Source organism: Diospyros lotus, chromosome 12, assembly GCF_014633365.1.
Source record: "Diospyros lotus cultivar Yz01 chromosome 12, ASM1463336v1, whole genome shotgun sequence".
NCBI classification, from domain to species: domain Eukaryota; kingdom Viridiplantae; phylum Streptophyta; class Magnoliopsida; order Ericales; family Ebenaceae; genus Diospyros; species Diospyros lotus.
The window spans coordinates 38,504,996-38,525,993 of NC_068349.1; the positions used below are offsets into that span (position 1 = coordinate 38,504,996).

General features: G+C 38.9%; 2 protein-coding genes across 15 annotated transcripts; both read right to left on the reverse strand.

Moving 5' to 3' along the window:
* Positions 1–739: 739 nt before the first annotated feature.
* Positions 740–6,251, reverse strand: LOC127814066 (uncharacterized). The gene is made up of 3 exons (XM_052355299.1): positions 6,025–6,251; positions 1,893–1,975; positions 740–986 (listed from the first exon to the last, which is right to left on the reverse strand). Exons 1-3 carry the CDS (start codon positions 6,101–6,103, stop codon positions 951–953), a joined length of 198 nt encoding a protein of 65 aa, XP_052211259.1. The 5' UTR covers positions 6,104–6,251; the 3' UTR covers positions 740–950.
* Positions 6,252–7,861: 1,610 nt separating this feature from the next.
* LOC127786816 (uncharacterized) lies at positions 7,862–20,139 on the reverse strand. 14 transcript variants are annotated; one of them, XM_052314495.1, is made up of 5 exons: positions 19,891–20,139; positions 19,285–19,404; positions 11,172–11,255; positions 9,524–10,473; positions 7,862–8,582 (listed from the first exon to the last, which is right to left on the reverse strand). In XM_052314495.1, exons 4-5 carry the CDS (start codon positions 10,444–10,446, stop codon positions 8,102–8,104), a joined length of 1,404 nt encoding a protein of 467 aa, XP_052170455.1. In that variant the 5' UTR covers positions 10,447–10,473; positions 11,172–11,255; positions 19,285–19,404; positions 19,891–20,139; the 3' UTR covers positions 7,862–8,101. The 14 variants fall into 14 exon arrangements, with proteins under 14 accessions (XP_052170455.1, XP_052170452.1, XP_052170450.1 ...); XM_052314492.1 differs by having other exon boundaries at positions 9,524–10,470; positions 19,195–19,404; XM_052314490.1 differs by having other exon boundaries at positions 19,195–19,404.
* Between the last annotated feature and the right edge of the window lie 859 nt (positions 20,140–20,998).

The window sequence follows — 20,998 nt, forward strand, 5'->3', positions numbered from 1 at the left end:
TATTTTATAAGAGTAGATTATAACGCATTAGCTATCTACTTTATAGATTTAGATCAACAAGAATTTGGATAACTTGTGACTGAATTATCGTTATTTTTCCTTATCTTTTAGGTTGAATTTTCTGATTACATTAAACTGTAATTCCAAGCCTCTTGTGGTTCTTATCTTCCTCCAACAATATACGTACACTCAGAGTAGCATATATATATATATATATATATACACACAACATTCATAGTCACATATATACATACATTCACAATCACAAACTCACAGCTATATACATGCATTCAGAGTCATATACTCACAGCTATATATATACATACGTTCACAGCTATAGATATTCTCGTAGATGGCAGTTCAAGTGGCCGCCCGTCACTAGTTGAAGGAGAGCATATGGATGGAGTTGCAGTTGCTGGTCGAAGAGGTCAAAGATGGTGGTTGTTGCAGTTGCCAGTCAAAGGAGAGAGGACGGACATACGATGAAACAACGGGAAGACAGAAAGATAGTGACAGCGATAGAACAACGAGAAGATGAAAGGACAACGAAATTGCGAATCCAAATAGGAAAAATTTTCCAAAATTAATCAGAAATTGCAAAATGGCAGCAAAAACATTTCCAACATTAAAGAAATGGCTGAAAACATTTCTTTAGTGTTTCTGGAAATTAAACATTTTAAAAATGCCAAAACGGCACCATTTTGGTGTATCCGTGCATCAGAGGGGCACATCAAAGACATCAAAAAGCAATTTGGGGCTCTTACACTCCCAATTTATATCATGAAAAAGCCAACAGTTCCACAAGATGATAATCACTAATCTGCTAGTACAAGTAAAGGAAAATAATCATCAGTACATTAGGTAATTCTTTGTTCTAACACCACATAAATCAATTATTAGTCCCTTTCTCAGAGTAAACAAAGAAGCATTGCTTACTCTTGATGTCTCTGTCAAGCCTGCTTTTTACCAGTCATGCTGGCAACAACCTGCAAAAATACACAAGTTCAATAATCAATTTAGTTCTGTTCAATACATCACCTACCACTGCCAGTGTATATTTACAGGTAATACTGAACTGTCCATTATGTCATAAATCGCTTTTGAAATGTTTAACATGCATGAAACTTAAACTTTGGGATTGAGTGCACAAGATTTCATAAGGAAGAAGCATAGGCTATTTTGGAAAGAGCAGGGGCATGACTCTGATATCTGAGTCTTGCCAACCATGTGGCATCAATACTAAGATGCCGTTGGTTGTTAATTGATTGATCATAGGGTCCAACTTACTCGGGAGATTTGATTTGTTCTGAATTAAAGAACTTGGTCTACAAGGATGGTGAATGGCAGAGGCCCATTAATGGCCACAGCTCCCTAATTTTGTTGTATCATTAGTATCAACTATAGTGTAGGCCTACCATCTAATAAGTCATACAGTTCATCACTTAATTGAATATGGTAAACCATCAGAAAGAAGAGCTGGGATAAAGACACCGTAATGATCCCCTTGATTGACTGGATCCTTTCAATAGAGTAGCCAGGTCCGGAGGTTATGTATGAGAAGGTGCAGAGCTGCTGACATCCCTTTTTTTAAGTAGTTCATCAAACTAAAGAACAGACTATATGCCCAGATGTTGGAGATAATTAAAATTAATTCTGGAAAAATGATCAGGAAAGGTTTCTTAGGCAGCCATGAAATGTTTTATATCAAATTGTTCTAGAACATACACAGCACCAACCATTTCAAACTACCAAACATGAACATGGTTTTAACTTCCAAATGCTACCGAAAACAAGCCAACGGTTTATCCGGATAAGAACTCTAATAACATGGCCAGATGGAAACCAAGGATGGTATTTGATCAAGTGGAGATGCAATGAACTTATATACTCACATCATTCAAAGCAGGTGGTGGAACTTGCTTGGATGTTTCAAAGGAGTCCAGTATTGGCCTCACAACAGCAGGAAGGAACAAGCCTGAAAATTTCATCACAGACAAAGAATAAGAAAAACACAATTCCCCTAACATAGTATTGACTACTGCCATACTAAAGGAATTCACTCATTTCTTTTTGGTTACCAATATTAGCAACTATTTCAGCTGGAAGTCTCCCCTATTTTAGGTCTACTCCTTCATACTGTTCAGTGATACTAGAAAATGCCAATTACTAGGAGAATGAAGGCATAATATCTTCACTTTCACAATGGTGAATCACAAAAACCAAAGTGATCCAAAATTTTCAGATTTGTTTCCTTAAACATTTTTCTCGGAAGATAAAACCTGAAATATAGTTAGATGCCCTCATAGGAGAATGAAGGCAAACAAATATATGAAAATGAGTTATCATGTTCCTGGAAATGTTTAATTTTCTTTTTAACTGATTAATTTGATGGGAAAAAAAATGGAGAGATGATGCTTTATAGACACTACAATGTTTACTAGTAACTTGTAGAAATATACTCTATTACACCAAATCTAAAGCAAGTGGCACACCAGCTTCCATTCTCATTCCACTTCCACCTGCTAGAAGGATCCATGCAGTAGGATACACATAATAACACTGCCCCCCCCCCCCCCCCCCCCCCCATTCTTGTTAACTTCCACCAAAGAGAAGTGAAATTATTAACCACCATGTGATCTAAAAGTTTAAGTTGTTAGATAGAGGATTAACTTTATTTTTTATACAATTATTTTCCTCTCAACAAGCCCCCTCAGTGTTCAGGCTTCATTGATAATTGGTCCAGTCAGGTGTAACAATTTAAATATTGGGTTAACAGTAAGGTTTGAACTCAATACTTTTGCCTACTTTGATACCATGTTGAATTATTAAGCACCATCTGATCTAAAAACTTAAGTTGTTAGATGGAGGGTTAACTTTAACTTTTATACTATTATTTCCCTCTCAACAAGAAGGATACACATTCTAGGTGACACCACATTCCCATTCTTGTTTCACTTCCACCTACTATAAGGATACACATTCTGGGTGATGCCACATTCCCATTCTGCCTACCTGAATGACACAGGTTCTACACGAGATGAGGTTGCCATTCTGGTTCACTTCCAACTACCACAAGGATACAAATTCCTGGTTAGCAGGTTCTGTTTCCAACCAAGAAAAGCATAAGCTGTCTAACAATAACAGGGCATCTTCAACTGATATTGTAAACAAAAGTAATGGTCTTCCAGCAGTATTGTGATATCTGGTCTAATAAGACGTACTGTAGATGTTTGTTAGGAGCCTTAATGTCTCTTTTGCTGCTTTTATTGGAGATATGGGGATTTTGGATATTGCTCTGATAGCAAACGGGCATTTGAAATTCTAGATTGAGTAAGAGGCCAGGCATAATATTTAAGCATGAGACCATGTGAATTGGGGTTTCCTTCCCCGTATTCTTGAGAAGATGGTTTTGGCCAGAAAGGGGCAGGGGGATAATATGGCTGTGCTTAGGTGGACTGCCATAGAGGCTGACCATGAAGTTATCTCTTACAAATAGTCACTCTTTAAGAGTTTATGGATTGTTTCAATCACTTTAAGATGAGGGCTTTCTTGAGTTTTATGGCTCATATTCAACGAGGTGCTGAGCGCTAGGGGATTTGAGTCTATAAGATGTAATTTTCTGTCAGGCAATTTTTGGGTTTTCAGGTCTATTATATATATATATATATATATTTATGTCTTATGTTTAAAATCTAGATGGCTATCAATTACAAGCAGTTTGCAAATTTTATACTGTCATTTCCCTTGATGAAAATTCTACAGGGGACTGTGAAAGTAGCACATTGGCTGAACCATGAAAAACCATGTGTTTCTCATTTCTATTCCCTTTTTATAATTATTCTTGCTGCTTGCTCTGAGTGTGCTTGAAATGGATATCAAATTTAAAAATTGTATTACAGCAGATTCACTTTAGGTTTTTTTTTTTTTTTTTTTGGGGGGGGGTTCTATAATGAAAAGATGAAAGGCGAGCTAGAATTTATGTAGCCAGCCCAACATGGTGCGATAAAGGCTTTATAAGTCATCGTTTATTATGGAAAGATAAGTGGGCTGATAAAGTCTAAATTTGACAAGTTTGGCAAGAAGGTAATTTCAATCCGTGGCATATAAGAATAACAGATTTGCTAGTTCAGCAACAGGTTGTCAGAGTGTTAACAGGATCAAGGCTAAATAGAGTGGATGAGGAGGATACATGGGAACTGGAGCAAATTGCATTCAGTACATTCAGATGTGTAGCAGATTCGGTCTTTTTGACACGAGTTTGATTTTGATATGCTTAAACAAAATGTTAACAAATGAATCTAAATAAGCATATCCATGAATGTAATGGGTACAAATCATAGAGAGGTTAGAACATTGTACCATGGAACTGGTGTATGTGGTGGATAAGATGCTGATTTTTTCTTTTTGTTTTTTTGAAGTTTGGGAGATTGGCCCATACAACAGGACGTATAAGAAAATAAGTTATATTGAGGAGGAAATTTCGTTGTTTTTGGTTATTTGGTAGAGATTATTCATAGAACACTTTTTACTGAATGATAAACAAGAGATCTCTTGTCTTGAAGATGAAAAATGCTAAACCCAAGAAGGTTGTGAATTTTTGGTCAGAACCAAATTAAATCACCATGTTTTCTCTCTCAATCCCTATACTTATTTATTTTCTGTTCTTCATTTTTATTTATATATATTGTCAAAATCTTCATAAACCCAATTCATCTCCTCTTTTGTGTTAAACTCCACTAATTGTGCTAACAAGACTTGTATGGCGTTATGGAGGGAAGACAGTGAAGGGCTGTGGAAGAAATTGCTAGGTTTATACACAGCAAAGAATTGTAGCAAGAGACTCTTCGTGAGTAGGGATTTGTTGTTGAAAGATCTGGTGTGAGATTGGGTTTTGTCAAAAGCCTCTACAACTGCTTTGTGACAGTCAGAATGCAATTTATTGGGATAGGAATCAGGTGTTCCATTCCCAACAAAACAGATATCTGTGAGGTTCCACATTAAGAGAGATTCATTTGGAGGAAGTGAGCACAAAGGAGGATGCGGCAACTATGTTAATGAAGACATTACCTATGGAGAATATCAAGCATGGCTTGGACTTGCTCCTAGACATTCAGAGTAAATAAGTGATGTGTGACCAGCTGCTTTCGGAGAAGGTACAAGTCAGAGACAATCTAGGAAGTAAATATTCACCAAGGTGGAGATTGCTGAGTGTTTTATGGCTGATATTCAGAGAGCTACTGGGCACTTAATGTTAGCTAGGTGTTTTGGGTCCATGGAACCTAGATGGCTGCAAGTAAGAAGCAGTTTGAAAATTTTGGACCGTCACTTCTCATAGTGAAAATTGCATAGGAGACTCCATGGAAATGGACGAAGACACGTTGGCCGAACCACATAAAATTGTGTGTTGCTTCTTTCTCTTCTATTTTCATTGGTACTCTTGCTGCTTTATCAGCGTGTTGTTGAAATAGAGTCCATAACAAAACAGTTTCATTTAACAACACCAGGCCAAGCAATCAAATGATATCCCTGTCTTCCGAGATGGGTGTGTAACTACAGCACAAGTGGAGCTAAGACCAGCCATAAAAGAGTGCAATAAGACATATAAGCGTGATGCCATGGTTATGTTTACGCAAGTAATAGGAGCAGTTTCCATTGTAGCACATCAACATATAGACTAAAAGTAAAAAAACAAAAAAATTTCAGCCCCGCCAGGTTTGGCATTTAAAAAAACGTGTCTCAGAACAAACTTTTTTCTATCAGTTCATATAATTTATACTTATGCTACCTTTGGCGTCATCTAATTCGTGATTGGATTCGAATACAGCCACAGAACAATAACTAAATCTGAACAAACAAACAGAAGGGGAAAAAAACATGTTCATGATGAAACGGCTCGAGTTGCGAAGCAACATCTGAACTAGATCTTCCTTTTTTTAACCTCAGATTCGAAAGATTAAGAAGCTAAGATTCGAGAGGGGGTAATGAATGAATGGGGGATGGAATTGGGGAGAGAAGGGAACGTACCAACGCCGCCGATGAGGCAAGAAGCTGCAACAACAGGCTCTTGCACCACAAACATCTTCAACTTCTCCATCACAGGCATTTCTCCTCCTTCAAGCTTATCGAACCTACTACTCTCGCACCAATGGACTTGCGTTGCGATCCTGTCAATGGCGGAGCCAAGAAGGGCACAGCTGATATGTGCGGAATTCCGGGTCGAGTACACGGATCTCCAAATCGAATTAATTTTCTCACGGTTCAATAGGAAACGTATGCATCCTCCTATTTCTTACAAATTTAAATAAAATTAAACCTTTATTTTAGATTTTATTTAGATGGCTGAACTTGTTACTTTTATTTTTGAACTACTAGTATGAAAAAATTATTATTTTTTGAATTTTTGTGATTTTATCCAAACTTTTTAATTTTAGAACACCCGATTTGATCAATTAATTATAATTTTAGTCATAACTCGAATCTAATTTAAGAGGTTATACTCGTTGACATGACACGTCATTTAGGATTTAAAAACATTTTGAATGAGCCTCACTTTGATATATGTGAAAAAAAAAAATCATATGTTAAATAGATATATGTATGTTAATATATATATGTGTGTGGATGCATAGAGGAAAGGTAGGTAGGGGATGAGCACAATGAAAAAGAAAGAGATTGAGGCGACGATGATGCAGGGCTAGAAGTGGCGACTAATCTCTATTTCTTGGTTGTGGCAATGAAGACTATGAAAGAAGAGGCAATGACGAGATTTGACGAGCCTAGTCCATGTTTTTGCTTAATGCAATTGATTTTCTGAAGCTTAAGCCTGACATTGAACTTGGCTATGAACATGCCGACTTTGGCGTTTATGTTTGGGCTCGAGCAAAATAGTGTTGCGGCGTTGCCACTTCGTCACTATCAATGGTAGTCATAGTCCCATCGGACTCGATCAATAAATCACTCATTGGGGACTTTGTATTGTTGAGATCTGGAGACCTGTTTCACGAGTTATTCATGGTCTTGATCCTTACGTAATCGTCTTGCACCACAAACTTCCAAATCAGCATTTTCAACGATAGAGGGGGCAGCATTTTGGGCTAGGGTTTTTGATGCATGCGGCACCGTGAACAATGGTGGTAGTGGAGATCGATCGTCGCCTCCAACCCAGCATTGTCGTCATCACCATTCCTTAATCTCCTTCTTCGTCGTTGTTGCTCCATCCCCTGCTTGCCTTCCTTCTATGTATATATATATATATAACATATATATCTATATAAAATAGAATTTTATTTTTTATTTTTTTCTTGTGTGTCAACCTGAAACCCATTCAAAATGTTTTAAAATGTTAAGTAGCGTGCCACATTAGTGGACAGACACACCTCTCAAATTAGATTTGAGTCATGGCTAAAATTGCAACTAATTGATCAAATCGAATGTTTATTGTCAAAATTGAAACGTTTGAATAAAATCCCAAAAAGTTTGATTTTATCATGCTATCAGCTCTTTATTTTTGTATTTTCTATTTTGAAATAAAATTAAACATGTTATTGAAATTAATATTTTATTCTTATATTGAGGACGTTATACTGAGGGCAAGTTATGACAGTTGAAGTAAGGTTATGAAAACAATCTCTTTATAGAATAAAAATTAAAAGACAGAACAGAAAAGCTGTTTTCGAGCTTTGTACAGAGAGACACCTTCTCGGATTCTTTAGTGTTGTTGTGTTTCAGTGGGATTCAAATGGCCTTTTTCAGTTTTTAAAACAATATCTACTGATGACTCTATCCTTCTGAACTCTGAATTGCGTCAATTAAGCCCAGAAGCCAATTGTGTGAATCAAATCTGAAGCATGGAAGCTTAAGCTTAGACAAGATCTGGCAATGCTTGTTCTTTACATCATTTTTACACCAATCCGTTAATTCCTAGAGCACCAGGCCTAACCACATGTAATGTACACACACATACAAGAGCAGGAGAAAGAGAAATACAACCACCCGGCTGGCAAACTTCTCTGCTAAACCAATGCTTTATCCAAAACACCTCTCTCTATACATATATATATATATATACCTACATACATACATACATACAGGTACTAGAGCCTTATAAGGTTGGTAACATCCAAGCAACAGTCCACCCCAGCAGCAGCCCAGCACCAACAAGACTCAAGCCTAATGCAACTGCAACTGCCAGCTTACTGATGTTGCATTTACCGCGACCTCGCTTGCCTCGTTCCCCTTTGGCAGGTGTCCGCCAGCTCTTCTGCAGTTTCCGAGTTTCTTGAGGCATCCAAGGTAGCACCAGTGGGAAGAGAGTGGATATCGACTGGTTATGGTTCTTAATCTGAAGGTAAAGGTTCTCAAGCTGCAGAAGTTGGAACCATTGCTTGTAGGCAAAGAGGTGTGAAGCCTGTCTGAAGACCAGCTTGATTATGTCCTCCTTCTCTGCATAGGCTTGCTTTGCTGCCTGCTCGGCTTCCCTCGCACGTGTTTGAGAATGGCGGAGTGCTTCCAGTAGCTGAGCCTTACAGGGATCAGTTTGAGGAATCTCAGTTATAATCGTACCTTGGTGGGTCATGCCGACACTGATTCAGACAACACAAATCCCCAACAAGAGAACTCAAAGATTTGGATATCATAGGAAGTCTGCATTCAACTAGAGTCGACACTACTGGAAACTACCCTAACATCCATCATAAACAAACTTGTCAATAAGAAAGTGCTTCCAGAAAGACAATAATGTCACATCTGTGATTTTTATATGCAACCGCTAACATGAGTACCTCTCTTGAAAGACAAATATTAGAAAAGAAAAATGAAAAATACGAACAAACTAAAAATTTTCAAAGCAGGCAGCTAATGAAACAGCAAAATGAGGCCCAACTGTGAACTGTCAAAGACAAAAAGTCTGCCTGAATAATTTCATAACCAGCAGGTCCTCAAAATCCAGCTGAATCTGAACAATTTCTCCTTCTAAATACAAATCACATTATGAAAAGCCAAAGAAATGGAGGTCCAATACGACCACCTGTGGAATTTTCAGATTATATGCCAATCCAGTAACTAGGGACTGAACCAAGTTCATATTGGTTTTTAAGTTTTTAACTTTTTGACATAATTTTCAGTAAGCTATTCAATGGAATGGCTAAGGCAAACAAGCAAACAGATAATAGAGGCTCATTGACTATAGGCAACAGATCAAGCACTGAAGTTTCATATGTTCATGCAAAAAAGTAAAAAGAAAAGTCAGAAACTATATTCTCAAGGTTTTTGAGAGCTTTTCCTAAATCAGAGTGTGAATGCCAATCCCAACTGATTGATTTGTGTTTGCAAAATCCAAGTGACTAATTAGAATTCTGTCCTCTTCCATTGTTGAGGTAACTATCAACAGAAATTTAAATATGAAGTAAATAAAGTACAAATATCACAAACATCAATTGCAAAATTATCCATTAGCTAGGCGATACTGGATGAAATAGTTGAAGAGAAAATAGTAGAGCCCAAACAGTGGAAACTAAAATCTAACCTGTTTACAATTCCTGAATCATGTTCAGATTGCTTTTTGGATGAGGTCCATTGCTCTCTGCATGCACTTCTCAAGGTTACATTGCGTTGTATATCAACAGGTGTACTGGAATGTTGACCCGTTTGAAACTTCAAATCTTTAAGTGAAGGTAAAATTCCATCAGAATCAAAACACCCAAAGTAGGGACTCGAGTCTCTCTTGACATGTATGTTTTGAGGTCTGGGGAGATCACAATTCTCAATAAGGTCAAATGATCTCCGTGCAACAAAGGAAGCTAATTCATCTCTATCTGCTATACGCCACCATGGCTCTGTTTTCTGACTACTAGTATCACAGGCTTGCTTCCAACCAGAGCAACAAACAGGATCCACCTCCAACAAGTCAGAGAACTCTTCCGTTTTGGTAGGTTTAAGAGTTTCTTGGGTATTCTTAACACATACAGTATTTAGCTCTTGATTCCTACCTTCAGGATCTTTCTTCTTTATATCATAATTGTCAATGGAGGACTTAATATCCAGGTAGTCATCAACATATGTACCATCACCTTCATTTTCTCTGTAGCCTTCACTAGCTTTATAAGTTGAGTCTGTAACACCAGCAACAAAAGTTTCCATCTCTGTCTCCAAGGCATTTAACTGTTCACTTGCTAGAGTCTTTTGATACCCATGATTAGGTTGCAGCTGCATCCACCATCTTGATTCAGGTGGCAGTTTAGAAAATGAAGGGTTACTATTAAGAGGGATGAAGCCTATATTGGGGTTACTGTGACCATCAGTTGGATTTGCAGGTCCTGTATCAACCTGTTTAGATGATGAAGGTGTTGAAGGACAGCAAGCTAATTTTGGAGCTCTTTTGGCATCTTCTTGTACAAAGCAGCGATTAGCTGTTCGCTGCCAAGCAGCCCTTGCTTCTGCTGCAGCCATTGCTCACCCATTCTTCAGGTCATTCTACTGCACAAGAGAAGAATCTCTCAGACAAGGACATCAAAGAGTCTAGGAAGGCTTCCACATAAATACATAAGCATCTAAATTCTGTTACTAAACAAAATCAAATCTATGAAGATGTACTAAAATCATTACAAACATAAACTGCTAAATACAACTGCAGAAAAAAAAGAGGATAAAAGCTCAATTTGGGCAGACCAATTCGTAAAGTACTGCGGTCCATTTGTGCCTAAAAAAGTTCAGGGGCTAAACTGACAAATCATGAAAAGGGCCAAATTGAACTTTTATCTAAGACAAAAGGTTGCGTTGGACCTTTGACACAACAAAAGAGCCCTTTATGGTAAAATTGGGCTCCAAGACAGTCCTCACTATAAAATCTATTATTGGGTGAAAAAGGGCACAAAACATAAAAGGAAAGTAAGAGAAAATGCTCCTTATCTGTGACATCCTCAAAACCTGATAGTGAGAATTAAGAGAGAATAAAGCTTACAAGGATGAAATATATTTCTGGAAAGGAATGCATTACTTTCCAAGTGATGATTCTGATAATTCCATGTACTCAAAGTATGAGCTATATGTAACTGGAAAATACCAAAGCAGGATCAAAGCAAAGGCGAAGTAAAGCATAGTCCCATATCAGTGCAATATAGTTGACTATAAGGTTTCTTGACATAGATTCGTTTTTAAGAGATTGTGGACATGACCTTCAATGCTTGGCGAAAATAGTAGGAGATGGCTTGGAAGAAATAGAATCAAATCAACACATTCCAGATCAACTAACCACAAGCCTGCAGAGATATGAGAAATCTTAGTAGGTCCCCTAATGCTGATGGTGGTGTCTGTGTGCATGCACGTGTCAACTAGACTGAACAACCTAATCATATAAAAGGTTAAAGATATCATCTTTTGTGGTTTAGAAAATTATTAAATGCGATCCTTAAATTGAAAAAGATGTCCGACAAATGGAGGACTCTAGAGCTATTTATAAGAACAAAGGAAAATATTCAGAGTGGTGAAGTTATAGAGGGATCAAGCTAACGAGTCATATGAAACTTTGGTAGAGGATGATTAAGCAATGTTGATCAAAGAAACCAGGGTGTCTGAAAATCAATTCAGCTTTATGCTTGGTAAGTCAAGAACAGAAGCTATATACTTGCTGAGGTCCTTGATGGAAAGGTGTAGAGATAAATAAAAAGATTTACATATAGTGTCCATAGATTTAGTAAAACTTATAATAAAGTCCAAGAGAAGTTTTGTGGAGGGTTTCCAAGAAGGAAGTATCCAAATTACTTTGTTGGAAAATGATCTAAATTAAGTAGTTGAAACTAATGAGTTGGAAAACCAATAGGCTTAGCCACCCAAGAGACAAACATTAAGACATATATTAACTAGAGAAGTTATACATTAACTAACTCCAAACAGGGGCATATCCAGGAATTTTATATAGTGGGTGCACAACTTATAATCCAAAATTATCATTCACAAAATTTATGAATTTTACTTCAGTTCACATAAAAATAAATATCTTTCCATGATATACTAACTAAATATAAGAAAACATCTTTGTTTGACAGATAATATAAAGTTCACACATATAATCAATATATTCAAAAGAAAAAAAAAGAAAGAAAGAGAAATGCCTTCCATTTTTTTTTTCTTATTCTAGACAGCTTGCATAAAAGAAGAATTTCTGGAGAGAGCCTCACCAGCAACCTAGTGTCTTTTGTGTATGCATAAAGTTATATGCATACATATTCACAGGTATAATACCCATAGTAGGGTACAATATATATTCATATGTATACTATCCATAAATAGATTATAATGCACTATATGACTTCAGTTTTTCTCGTAACTTTGTATATGACATATGCAAGGAAGTAGAAAATGGGTTCTCTCCATCAACTTCATGTATCCTATGTGGATATTCTTCCTCAATTTCATAGTAAGCTATATGCAATTTGTCAGTTTTCAGTCTAAAACAGAGACAAATTAGAATGGGTCTTGCTTGTGATGAGAACCCAAGGAAAAATTCACAGAGACTGGATTCAACCCCTCAACTTCAATCCGATTACAAGTAAAATCTGGACATTCGAGAGGCCCTTAACTCTCCCAAGACTCAATACAAAAATTATTTTCTCCATCTTCTCCCCCCCCCCCTACATATTCCCCACCCTACTCCTTAACTGAATTCTGTTATGCATTTGCTGGGTTGTTACACAACCTAGCGATTCTCTACTCTACCCCTTACACAAATGGCTGGCTGTTATGCTGGCCAGCCCATTTACACCCCTGCCCCTGGTGGAAGCCCCTTCCATTGGATCAACACTTCTGCTCCTTGCATGTTCTTGCCAGCCCCCGATTGCACTCCTAGCACTGTTGATGGTTCCACCACCCGTGGCGGAGCCACATTTTGGCCAGTTGGGGCCTTGGCCCCAGATGACTTTTTTTATTTTTTTATATATATTACTATAAACAATTATAATTTTTATAATTTGGCTAGGGTTAAGATTATACTTTGGCCCGGACTAAAATTCTTTCTTGGCTCCGCCATTGTCCACCACCATTTCCAGGTCTTCATTAAGCTGTTGGGGCAACTCCATAGTAGCCTTCATTGCACCCTTAGCCTCCTGTAGTTGGGACACATGAAATGTAGGGTGGATATGACTATGTGGTGGCAGTTTCAATTAGTAAGCTACAGGACCTACCTCATTCTCAATCTCAAATAGGCCATAATAACAGGTAGCCAGTTTCTCATTTGCACGAGCAGTCAAAGACCTTTGTCGGTACAACCTTAGTTTCAAATAAACTAAGTCTCCTTCTTGGAACTTCATTTCTCTGCTTTCCTTATCTGCTCTCTTCTTCATTACTGCCTATGCCCTCAATAGTTGTGCCTTCAATTCATCTAGGATTACATCCCTTTCAATCATTTGCTACTCCACTATCGAGACAGGGGTAGTTCCCTTCTCAAACCGCACTAAGGGAGGCGGTTCCCTCCCATACACCACTTGAAAGGGTGTTAACTTGGCAGCTGTGTGATAGAAGGTATTGTACCATAATTTAGCCCAAGGTAACCAAGTGAACCATGCCTTCGGTTTAGAGGAAGCAAAACATCTTAAGGAGGTCTCCAAAGTCCGGTTGAGTAACTCGGTTTGTCCATCCGTTTGTGGGTGATAGGCAGTACTTTTTTTGAGTTTGGTGCCTTGTAGTCGAAAAATCTCCTCCCAAAATTTGCTCATAAAAATTTTGTCTCTATCTAACACAATAGACCTAGGAACTCCATGGAGCCTCACCACTTCCTTGATAAACGTTCCAGCCACATCCTCAACTGTAAATGGATGTCTAAGGCTAATAAAATGTCCATACTTGCTAAGTCGATCCACCACGACCAAGATTGAGTCCACCTTGTTTGATTTTGGTAGTCCTTCAATAAAGTCCATGGCGATGTTGTCCCAAATTTGGTTAGGAATTGGCAGTGGCTGCAACAGTCCCCCTGGTGCCAAGGTGATATATTTGCTTTGTTGGTAAGTCGAACACTCACTTACATACCGATGCACGTCCTTCTTCATACCCGGCCAATAGACATTCGCTGCCACTCTCTTGTAAGTTTTTAAGAACCCCGAATGACCTCCCATCATGCCCTTCCAAGAGTACCAACGGAATTAGTGAGGATCCCTTGGGTAAGTAAAGTCGTCCCTTGTAAGCTAAATGCTTGTCCACCAGCTGGAAATTAGGATGGGAGGAGGGTCGGTTTGTAACTCTTGGATAATTCTTTGCAGTCCTTCATCAGCGTCTATCTCACTTGCCACCCTCTGCAACTGGACCATCCTAGGTACTGTTAAAGCCATCAAAGCTGCTGTGTGGCAGATCCTAGACAGCCCATCAGCAGCTTTATTCTCCATCCTAGCCTGATAATGTATCTCAAATTGGTACCCCATCAATTTTATCATCCATTTCAAATATTTAGGGCATACATCCTGCTGCTCTATCAAGTACTTGAGGCTTTTTTGATCTGTTCTAATAAAAAAATTTCTGCCTAACAAGTAGTGCCTCCATTTTTGCACCGCAAACACTATGGCCATGAGTTCTCTTTCATAAACTGATTTCTTCCTCCTTAGCTGACTGGATGCTTGGCTAAAATAAGCGATTAGCCTCTGCTCTTGCATCAAAACAACCCCCATTCCATGCCCAAAAGCATCAGCTTCGATGATGAAGGGCTTCTCAAAGTCCGACAAGGCTAAAACGAATAAGGATACCATTTTAGCCTTGAGTTGTTGGAAGGCCTGTTCAGCAGTCACATTCCAAAATAAGTTGTTCTTTTTTATCTCTCCGTTAGAGGTCGAGCCAGCTTACCATAATCTCTCACAAAGCATCTATAATACCTCGTGAGCCCAAGAAACCCTCTCAATTCCCTTACCATTGTTGGAGTAGGCCAATCTACCATTGCTTGCACCTTGTTGCTATCAACTGAAACACCCAGATAAGAAATAACATGGCCCAAATACTCAATTTCCAGCTACCCAAACACACACTTCTTACTGTTGGCCACCAGTTGGTTGTCTGCTAACACCTTTAAAACACACCTTAAGTGCTGTTTATGCTGTTCCAAACTGTTGTTGTACACCAAAATATCATCGAAAAACACCAACACAAAACGCCTCAAATAATCTCTGAAATTTTCATTCATCAACGCTTGGAAGGTGGCCGGAGCATTCATCAACCCAAAAGGCATCACTAGGAACTCGTAATGCCCTTCATGAGTCCTGAATGCTGTCTTTGGAACATCCTCTGGCCTAACTCTAATCTGGTGGTAACCAGATTTTAAGTCAAGTTTGGAAAAAACCCTGACACCACTCATCAAGTAACTCATCTATTACCGGGACGAAAAATTTGTTTGGAACAGTAACCTTGTTCAAGGCCCTATAATCGACACAAAAGCGCCACCCCCCATCCTTCTTCTTAACCAATAATACTGGGCTAGAAAATGGGTTGGAACTGGGTTGAATGATTCCAGCATCCAACATTTCACCCACCAACTTCTCAATCTCATTCTTTTGTAAATAAGGGTAACGATAGGGCCTTACACTCATCGATGAGGATCCTGGAATTAGGTTTATGGCATGGTCCCTTTCCCTACTAGGTGGCAGTCCTTCCGCAACAGTAAAAATTCTTCCAAATTCAGGCCAATGCCCCTTTCAGTAATTTTAGAACTGCTTGTTGGTCTTCTTCAATTTCAGCTGCCAATATCCCCAATTCCAACAGCATCCCTTCCCCTTTCTCCTTAAATGCTTTCACCATAGCTTTTAAGGATATCAATGTCTTGCTCAAGCTATGATCCCCTTGCAAAGTTACAACCATACCTCCAACTTGAAACTTCATTGTGAGGGTTTTCCAATCCACATTCATCTTGCCCATCGATGCTAGCCACTTCATTCCCAAGATGACATCCGAGCTCCCTAACTCCAAAGGCAAGAAATCTTTCACAATTTGCAAGTTTTGGAGATGAAGCTTCACGCCTTTGCAAATTCCAGCCCCTTAAACAGTCACTCTAGTTCCCATAATCACATCATACCCTACTGTTTCCTCTCTGATTAGGCCCAGTTGCTGCACCAGCTCCACAGAAATAAAGTTATGGGTTGCTCCTCCATCAATAAGGACCACAACTGGCTGCTCCCCTATCTCCCTTTTTATCTTCATTGTTTTGGGTGATGTCAACCCTACTACAAAATTCATGGAAAGCTCAATGACCTCACCCCCTTGGACTAGTTCCCCTACATCTTCCCTCTTTCGGCTGGGCCATTGGTTGTTTTCTTCTTCTTCTACCTACTGTTCATCCTCCTCTACCTCTTCATCATATATCATCATCACTTGCAGCTTTTTATTTTTACACTTGTGGCCTATCGTATACTTCTCATCACACCTAAAACATAAGCCCTTATCTCGCTTGGACTTCCATTCGGCCTCATTATGCTGTTTCCAAGGCTGATTACTCACCCTCCCACTGTTTTGGGGCCGATATGGATAGGGGGAGTTCACAGCAACCGATTTAGAGGCTGGCTATGCATGGGGCTGAGGACCCCCACACTGGTAATTCGGAATGGAGAATGAAGTGGATTGGCCTTTACTCGAAGTCGACCCAGCCAAATTTCCCCGAAACACTAGGTTCCTCTCTTCAATACGTTGCTCCAAGTCCATCATTTGCTCCAAGCTCCTTGGCCTCAACACCCTCAACTCAGCCTTGATCTCCAGACTGAGACCGTTTATGAAATGCCCTTCTAGCACAGCTTCTGGCAGCTCTTCCAAAGGCAATGCCAATGTCTCAAAGCACTGGTGGTACTCCGAAATAGTACCCCTTTGCCGAAGAGCTAAAAAGCGCTCTTCTACCGACCCTTCTTGGGTGGGTCGGAATCGGCCTCGCAACAACAGCTTGAAATCCTCCCAAGTCCTCACCCTTCGCTATTTTTCTTCCCATTGGAACCACGAGAGAGTAGGACCTTTCAAACACACAACCGCAACATCCATCTTCTCTATATTCGTCAGCCCATTCACCGAGAAATATCTCTCAGCCCTGAAAATCAAGCCATTTGGGTCCCCTCCATCAAAAAGCGGCATCTCCAGCCGGCATCCCCGAGGTTCTGTTCGCCAGCCTCCCTCGAGACCCTATGTTTTAGCTTGCCTCACCTCGATTTCTGATGTCGCTTCAAAATCCTGAGCGAATTTTGGAGGCTGGCCTCCTAGCTTCTCCTTGTTCTTCCTCTCCCTCTCTTGCTCTTCCCATCTTGTTCTTATCCAAGCAAACTGTTCTAGCAAGCTCGCTACATTCTTCTCCACCGATTGAACCTCTCCCCTCATGGCATCAACACCCCGCTGCATGCCTTCCATCCTCCCTTCCAATTCACCCACTCGATCAGTTAGGTTCACTATTAGGATCGGTGATGCTCTGATACCAAAATGATGAGAACCCAAGGAAAAATTCATAGAGACTGGATTCAACCCCTCAACTTCAATCCGATTACAAGTAAAATCTGGGCATTCAAGAGGCCCTTAACTCTCCCAAGAGTCAATACAAAAATTATTTTCTCCATCTCCCCCCCCCCCCCCCCTACATATTCCCCACCCTACTCCTTAACCGAATTCTGTTATGCATTTGCTGGGTTGTGCAATTCCCCACTCTACCCCTTACACACATGATTGGCTGTTATGCCGGCCAACCCATTTATGCCCCTGCCCCTTGGACCTTCTTTGATATGTCAAGTGAACTAGGGGCCTAACAGCTTGAAACCATTGCAAAAAAATAAATTAAAAATAGTTTATTATTTAATAATAGAGCATGATAATATTACCTGTCTTGAATAAAGTTAGATTAAATAATTCCAAAGAATCTTTTTATATTTACCAACATTCTTCTGTACTTGAATAACTAAATTATCTGATGAAGTGATATAATAATTTTATAAAAAAATAGTCATACATATAAAAAAGTAGCGAGTTAAAATTTATATAGCAATCCTATCTAATAGGAATAAGACTTATAGGAATTCTACCATCCATCACTAGTTATAATTTGTCATTCATTCCAGTTGCTAGAAATGATCTCTCTGGTTCAAAATTAAATAAAATAATTGCTCAACTCTGTTAGGAATTGAATCAAGGATCTGTGGCTCTATAGAACATCACCTAGCTGCCAGGGCCCGCCTTACCATGTTAATGTCTTCTATAAACCCCATATTGAAGCAAAATTTGATGAGCAAAACTACCCCTTCTCCATATTGAAGTAAAAATTTTAAAATGTACAGTGGCCCTACTGTAAATCCATCTCTAAATTCAAGATATGGAAAAACACATTAGAATCCAAAGGCTTCATATTGAGTAGTTAAATCAAATCAAATATATGGAACACAAGTTTAGCAAAAATAGAAGTGTGGATATTGTTACAGCGAGACTTAAAAGATCAAGTCATTTACAGAAAAGATTCATTTAGATATCTTGAATCATTGTCCAAAAAGATGGAGAGATTATTAAGGATGTCATTCACAGACATAAGGCAAGATAGTAAAAGGAAGAAGTTTGTTCAATATTTTACATGATAGTCTCATTATAGCTAAACGAAAAGTTTTACCAAAAGGTTACAAGACTAGTATTGCTGTGTGGTACAAAATGTTCAGTAATGAAGGACCAAAATATGCAAATAATGAAGATGAGGATGTCACATTAAACGTATGGTCATATAAAATACAGACATAGAAAATGGCACGAGTAGCTCCCATTCAAGATAAGATACATGCAATACAATTAAAATGGTTTGGTCATGTGAGAAAAAATCAATAGATACTGAGGAGAGTGAATGAAATGAAAGTAAGTTTTTATCAAAATGAGGAAAGCAAAAAAAGAAATTGGTAGGACACTTTTATCTGTAATAAACATTAAAATGGATTTACAAAAGATAAGACTATAGATAGAGATGATTGGCAAGCTATAATTTATGTAGCGAACCCCAACCAATGGTATTAAGGCTTGATATGTTATTGCTGCTGCTGAAGATTGGATCAAGTGTTTAGTATATTAGTCAAGTAAAATAACAAGTTACACACATACAAATGCAAAACCTCTCTTCTATGATTTTGGCATTTCTAGAGCATGTCAAACTAACCACTAGATGATAAGAACTAAGACAATCTGAACATAAAAAATTTTCATAGATAAAATTAGTGGTTGAAATCACAGTACTTAGTTAGGTAACAATGTGAAATTCAGCTGGAAAGCATGCAAATCAAGGATGGAACCCCAGATCAAGTCACGTCAAAGATGATCAAGTACTGTTATAGCAGGAAGCTTGTAAAAATCGGCTCAAAGTAATCCTTCTATCTCCCATAGTTCAGCACGATCCTTTTCTCCTCCTCCACCAATGATTGACAATAGTTGTTAGGCTCGCATGATCTGATGAATATGTATTATTAATAATAATTAGGCAGAAGTTTATAGATGGATATCAACAATTTTCTTTTTCAATCAAATAACACCCGAATCCCAAAAGCCCAATCCAGTTCAGCAATCTTCACACTCGATATATGATGATAAATACTGAAAATGAAAGTCTCTGAACTGTGCAGATCATCAATGAATTTTACTTAATAAGACAAAAAAAAAAAAGAACACAACCAACAGATTTAAAATAACTAAAGAAAGAGCAAGATTAACCCACGTACAGAAAAGGGCATCGCCAGATAATCAAACGATGGAAGGATAACCGCAGCAGCTAAAAATAACAAAAATTTTCAACCCAGTATTCCAAGGATCACCAAGCACCAAATCCAGAGATCACAAGACCTAAGTAATAGTAGGAAAAAAAGGGGGGGGGGGGGGGGGGCTGCTAAAAACAAACAATAATCCATATATACTAGAGATATGCAGAAAGGGAGGCACCTGAATCGTAAAGAAGGATGGGATTGAAGAAGAGAAAGAGAGGGCGTGGATCCGGTAGAATGAATGGAATTGCTGCTGTTGGTCCAATCTAATCAAGAGAAGAGACCTTCCCCTTTCCTTTCTTTGTTTGGTTGCTGGGTCATTTGATTTCACTTCTCCATTGCCTGTCGGTCTGAACTGCTTCCAGAGAGAGACAGAGAGAGCCCATAGATTAGAAACGCCGTCGTGTAAGACTAACAGGCAAAACAAGAAGCAACAGGATGATGAGTAATACTGCAGTACACCTGTCCAGTCCAACTCGCAAAGAAAATCCAGAGATGTGTATTGTGGGTCCCGCGCTTCTATCCAGCAGAGAGTCGCTCTATAGGCCGACGGAACTACACAGCAGCTCATATAAAAGGGCAAAAAATATGATTTTGTCTCCCGTTCACTTTGTAAATTTGTAAAGTAGGCCACTGCATCCCTCTCTTTGTGCGTTCGTCTGCCATGGCCACCGCGCCTCACAGTCGTCGCCTCGCCCCGCCTCTCAGCCATGGCTGCCTCGCTTCGCCCTCGCCGACAGTCAATACAGCGACTGTCGGCGAGGGCGAGGCGGCCATGGCTGAGAGGCGAGGCGACGGTCATGAGGCGCGGCGGCGGAGAAGCACAGAGCAGGAGGGATCCATGGGAGGGGGAGGAAGAAAGTAGGTGTGAGGGCAAAATCGACTTTTTGCCCCCTTTTGGTAAGCTCGTCGGGCTTTCTAACATTTCTCTCCAACAGAAGAAGAAGAAGATGGTATGACGTATATTGCACGAAAACGCATAAGAGTTATTTCCTTATTTTTAAATATTTTTTATTTTTATTTCAAATTCTATTTATGTCTATTTGTTTAGAAGAATATCCGTTTTCACGTTTTCATTTCTTATCGAAAACGTTTCCTATTTTCGTTTTCATGTAATATAGATGATAACGACAACGATGATGAAGAGGCTCCGTATTTGTATCTCGTAATCGCTTGTTTTTCTTTTTAGTTCAACTGTAATCTCGTCCATCTTCAGTGATAATAATAGTAATTGTTTTTCCTTTCCTTTTTAACACTTAGGTATGTAGTAGGATAATTATTAATAC